Source organism: Sarcophilus harrisii, chromosome 2 (assembly GCF_902635505.1).
Source record: "Sarcophilus harrisii chromosome 2, mSarHar1.11, whole genome shotgun sequence".
Taxonomy (NCBI): domain Eukaryota; kingdom Metazoa; phylum Chordata; class Mammalia; order Dasyuromorphia; family Dasyuridae; genus Sarcophilus; species Sarcophilus harrisii.
Genome location: NC_045427.1, coordinates 101,216,865 through 101,222,864, shown reverse-complemented (window position 1 = coordinate 101,222,864; position 6,000 = coordinate 101,216,865). Strand labels below are relative to the sequence as shown.

General features: G+C 40.4%; 1 protein-coding gene across 1 annotated transcript in view; it reads left to right on the top strand.

Moving 5' to 3' along the window:
• The first annotated feature begins 463 nt into the window (after positions 1–463).
• Positions 464–6,000, top strand: part of FANCL (FA complementation group L) — an 81,554-nt gene continuing 76,017 nt past the window's right edge. Inside the window, exon 1 of the mRNA XM_023494939.2 lies at positions 464–658. Coding sequence (XP_023350707.1) covers positions 563–658 — 96 coding nt within the window. The 5' untranslated portion in view covers positions 464–562. The remainder of the gene's footprint in view (positions 659–6,000) is intronic.

The following is a 6,000-nucleotide window of genomic DNA, read 5'->3' as shown; positions in this document are numbered from 1 at the left end:
AGTCAAGTATTCCTGACCAGGTCAGGGTCCCAGATACTATTCCATCCGTGACTGTTCTACAGAGGAGTTTTAGTAGAATAAATTGTATTTGGAAAATATTTAACCCAAAAAAGTATTAATATATGGTTTTCTAAGTCACTGTGTGGAAACAGATTGTTATGTTCCATTCAGAGGCCCCTCATTTCCATTTGAATTTCTGCGTGAAAATTGTGCCCCTTGGGGAGTTCGTGGTGGGATTCCTGAATCCTCTACTCCATCCCCTCAGCCCCGCGCCTCAGACTTCTGAAATCACCGCCGTTTTCCATCCTCAGCGCCAAACTGCCCATGGTGACTGATTACGACTGACAGTAGTGCTGGGCTAGGAGGCTGGAGAGCTCCCTGCTCCAGGACCCTACGTAATGAGAGTTGCGGCGGCGGCGGCGGCGGCGGCGGCGTTCGCGGCAAAAGCCGCAGCACCTTCGCCGCAGTCACTGCGCATGCGCGGGAAGCGCGGGCAGAGGCGCGGGAAGCGCGTTCAAACGTCCCGCCGGCGCCTGGCGAGCTTGAACCGGGGCAGGCCGGCATGGCAGCAGCCGAGGCGGCCTTGCTGCGGCAGTGCCCGCTTCTCCTTCCCCAGAACCTGGAGAAAACCGTTTACGAGGGATTTATTTCAGCCCAGGTAACCCCTCCTTGGGAACTGGTCCCTGGGGCACCTGGAGGGGCGCAGGGGTGGGGAGGCGCAGCGAGCAGGGAAGAAAGGCCCTCCTGAGTTTACGCCGGGGACGTTAAGGGGTTGAGTTCACTTTTGTGAACGGATTAAGACCCCGCCGCCGCTGCGCGGGAGCCTAGCCAGGCGCGCGCGGGATGCCGGGGCGGTGCGGTGCGGTGACGTCAGAGCCAGCGGAAAGTTCCGAAGGGGCGGGGCTACCTCTCCTCCCCGCCTCCTCCCGCCCTCCTTCCTATTAGATTTTACCTCCAGCTCGGCTTCTGATGCGTTGCGAGCCGGACAGCAGCACGTGGAGAGCCGGTGGGGACAGCCTCTTGTCCCGGACCAGTCACTTAACCGGTCTGTGCCCCAGGTTGTTTTTTATCCATCAAATGCAAACAATCAGCATTAATTAAAAAGCGCCAAGCTCTGTGTAGGGCGCTGGGATTACGGAGAAAAACACACACATAAATAAACTGCTCTCGTTTAGAAAAGGAAGCGGGCATTTATTAAACACCAGCTACATGCCAGGCAGCGAGCCATGGGCTGAGAAATGCACGTACGTGAAGGAGTGAATGAATGATCATTCTAGGAGCTTATTAAAAATCCAGGGAAGGGAACAAACCTTTATTCGGCACTATTATATATGCCAGACAATGAGCTAAGCCGTTGACAGATATCTCAAGTGACCCTTACAACAAGCACGTGAACCAAGTTCTGTGAGGCAAAATCAGAATACTAGACTAGGAGTTCATTATGGCCTCAGAAAAATTAAGTTGTAGGACTTTGCTTTTTTTTTTTTTTCACTTTATTATTTATTTATTTATTTATTTATTTTAAATAACTTTTTATTGACAGACCCCATGCCTGGGTAATTTTTTACAACATTATCCCTTGCACTCACTTCTGTTCCGATTTTTCCCCTCCCTCCCTCCACCCTCTCCTCCAGATGGCAAGCAAGACTTTGCTTTTTTTAAGCACTTGCTTTTAATCTCTTTGCCTCAGTTTCCTCAACTATAAAGTGAGGATGATCATAATAATGCCTACCTTCTAGGTAGATCAAATGAGATAGCACGGGAAGCACTGTGAAAGCTATAAAGCAGTATAAAAGCTATTATTGCCATTATTATTATCATAGTTGTGAGGCTTAATAATATCTTTACAATTAGTGTTATACAGATGTGAGTTTTTATAATCTATTTATTGTTGTTAATTTGTGTCCAACTCTTCATGACCCCATTTGGGGTTTTTGCAAAGATACTGGAATAGTTTGCCATGTCCTTTTCCAGTTAATTTTACAAGTGAGAAATTGAAGCAAACAGGTTTAAATTACTTGCCTAGAGTCACACGTCTAGTAAATGAATGAGCTGAATTTGAACGCAGGCTTTTCTGATTCTAAACTCAGTGTACTCTATCCATTGCATCATCTAGCTATCCCAATATAAAATATGAAATAATATAATTCAGTTCAAGATTTATTAACTGCCCTTTTTACCTACTCTTACAAATAGGATAGCTCTTTTGGCTTATGGATTTAGACAATTCCCCCCCCTTAAGCATTTATTAAGTTTAAAGTATGTGCTATCCATTGTATATGCTTTTGACATTGTAAAGGGGATTCCTGCTTGAATACTTTTGAGAGCTCCTTCATTTCTGAGATTTTGCAGTTTTGTGATTGGGTACAAGTGTTGGTGATCATATCATATGGGCCTGACATAGTAGATAGAACATTGAACTTATCAAGAAAAGCTGAATTTGAATACTGCCTCAGAGACCCTGAGGAGCTTTTAGGCAAGTCCACCTCCTTATCCTTAATTTCTCCATGGGCTAATAACAACACATACCTCACATGTTATAAAAAATAAATGATAGTTTTATGATAATAATTTAAAATAGTAAATAAAAATAATCATTTTGCTAATGGTATTTTTCTTACTTTTATTATTTAAAAAGGATCACGCTAAAAGTCATGATTTTATGCTAATTTTAGGAATCGAAAGTGGCATCACATTGTAGTTTGTGGTCTGGTTTTAATATTACATCCTCCAGTACCTGATCCCCTTCCAGCAGAAGTAATCTCTTCTTCCTCTGAATCTAGATAGCTCTTTGTTAATATCTGTCTTCTGGTGTTTGCTTTGCATTTTGGTTATTTGTATGTATGTTCTTTGCCCTACTAAGTTGTAAAATCCCTGTCCATCTCCCATGGTACCTAGGTAAATATTTTACTAAATAAATATTTCAATCCAACAAAAACTTATTAAGTTTCTGCCATGTTCATGTACTGTATAAAAAACAAACACAAAAGAATCAGTCCCTCCTCTCAGCTACAGAGGAGGATATACCATGTCCATAAGTAGGAAAATAGAATTTACAAAGTAATTTCAGAGTATGAGGAACTGAGTTGAATCAGCAAGGCCTTGTGTAGGAAATGGCCCTGGATTGTACTGTGGAAGAATTAAGGTGTACAGATATAGCTAAGAAGAGAATGCACTCTAGGAAGAGCACATGTAAAACCACTAAGGCAGGAGATGAAAACCAAGGAAAAGACTATCTACCTCATTTGCTAGAAAAGGAGATACCTGAGGAGGAAGAACATGAAATAAGACTGGAGAAGTGGGCAGGAGCCTGTTGAGAAAGGATGCCAAAGTAAAGATTTTATAGTTTATCTTAGAAGCAATAGGAAACTTTTCAAGAAGGGTTACGTTGTCAGGTCTCTGGTTTAGGAACATCAGTTTGACAGTTTTATGAAGGATGGATTGTAATGCTGGAAAAACTGAGGCAAGATAGAGATTAGAGAGTATTTAATATTTTATTTGAAAGGGAGAGATTTACTGGGACCAAATAGATCCATGATTTGGTCCCAGGGTTGAATGAGACTATGGTCTCCAAGAATCCAGCAAACAATGTGAGTTCTCAATGACATATATATACACATGGCTCAGACGGGAGGTAGACCGAGGCAGGGGTAGAGTCAGAGTGCTAAGAGTGGGAAAGGCACTCTGACAGGGTGGGGGGAAGGCACCAAAGATGACATAATAGGGGGAGGCACCCCGGAGATGGGGAGAGGCATCTTGATAAGACAATATCTGATATTCTGATAGCTTGGGATGGGGAGAGGCATTCTGATATTCTAAAATATAAGGTCTTTTATCCTTATGAAATATTCTGATGATTAAGAGGGAGGGGTGGTTTTGCGGGATTGAGCAGAACAATTATGAACTGATTCTGGACTCTGAACAATTCAGGAGTCTGAGGCAGAATCATTTAGAGAAACTGAGTCAGGATAATTAGGGAAACTGAGTCAGGACAATAAAGGAGAACTGTGGCACAACAGGATGAGAGGGATGGGACTGGAGTTTGGAAGGGTGAGAAGGGCATGAATTTGGACAAAAGCTGTGAGATTAGAGAGAAAGGAATGAATATGAAAGATGTGGAGGTAGGATCAACAAGCTTCAGCAACTGATTGCATGGAGATGGAGGACTAGGAAGGAGTAAGAGGAGTCCAGAACACTCCTGTTCTGGGAGTTCCCAGAAGTGGGAAAGTTGGGGAAAGAAATTGGCAAGGGGCAGGTTTGTGATGGAATATGATGAGTTTGTGATACATGGAAGACATCTAAGTAGAGGTTTCAGGAACCTGAAGTTCAGGAGTGAGATAAAGGCTAGCTAGATTTGGAGGTCATCCATATAGGAATAATTATGGAACCCAGGGGAACTGATAAGATCATCAAGAGAGTACTGAGAAAGAAATCAAGAAAACTGATGACAGAACCTTGGGGGATATTAACTTATACTTCGGTTGAGGCAGGGCAGTAACAAACAAAAGAGACCAAGAAGGAACCATTTGCAGCTGGGAGGAACAGGAGAAACCAGTGTTAAGGAAATAAGGAGAGAAAAGTGTCCTGGAGGGCAGGACTGGTTGATAGTCCTCAAGAAGGATAAAAATGGAGGAATGGTCATTCGAATTAGTGGTTAATTGTAGGTAATAAATGCTAGGTATAAGACTAGAGTGGGGGGGAGGGGTGTGTATATAACCAGTTTGAATATTCTGCTTATTCTATGAATATTCTATGAATATTCTGCCAAGGAGTCTGAAGAAACAGAGAGTTGTATGGACCCAAGATTTGTGTTCAAAGTCATCCATTTATTGCTTTTGGGAATTTTTTGGGTTGGAAATTAGTTGCAGAATTGGTTTATTACTTTAAAATAGAACACACTGTTGTAGTATCATAGTTTTACTAATTTTAACAAACGCTCTAATTCCTGATTGTTCTTATCTGTATGTGTTGTATGTCTTATAAAGTTAGGTTAAGTTACTACATAATACCTTTTAGTGCTTTAATGAAAAGTGAATCCTTGTTATTTGACCTTTTAAAAAGGTCAGAAGTACATTTTGTTTCATTTTTTTAAAGGCCATTTAAATGTAATAAAAGTGCTATAATATTACCATGAAAGTAAAGGTTATAAGTTATATTTAATTGTGTTCCTCTATTTTAAAAACTGCTTTAAAGGAGATTGTTCAAAATTTCCATCTGGTAAAGTGAACTTATATTAATTGTTTTTGTAGAAGTTTTGACTCTTATTTTTCATTTAATACTGTTGAAGGAAAAGATTATATTACTGTTTGTCTTTTTCTTTGCTCAAATTTCATCTTTTTTTTTAACCTACTTAAACTGCTTACTGAATCTTTTCCTCAAGAAAGTATAACTCCGATTTCATTTAAAAAAAAATTGGTTCCAGTCCCACCTCCACTGTTTCTTCTTCCTATCAAAAAAATATCTAAACAAAGCCTATACATGCATATCTATATCTATATTAATATCAACAGATAGCTGTCTAGTATATTAACAGAGTTATCTGTAGTGTCCCCATGATTTAAGTGAAACTTAGGTGGAGAAAGATTAAAAGTACACTAAGACTTTTGGGGAGGGAAGGGAGAAAAAGAGACTCAAAGGGGGAGAGAGAGTTATTCTCTTGTGTTGCTAATAAATACTCAGATAAAAGCTTTAAAAAATTACTAATAATTATCAGAATGGCTAATATGACAAAAAAGGAAAAATATTGCATATTAGAGGAGATGTGAGAAAACAGATACCAATGCATGGGTTAGTGGAGTTGTGAACTGATTCAACAATTCTGGAGAGTAATTTGGAACTATGCCCAAAAGGCTGGTTATAAAACTGCGTGTATGCTTTGATCCAGTAATAGCATTGCTAAGTCTATATCCCAAAATCGTCTAAAAAAGGGAAAAGGATCTATTTGTACAAAAATATTTATCTTTTGGTAGTGGTTAGAAATTGGAAATTATAGGGATGGCC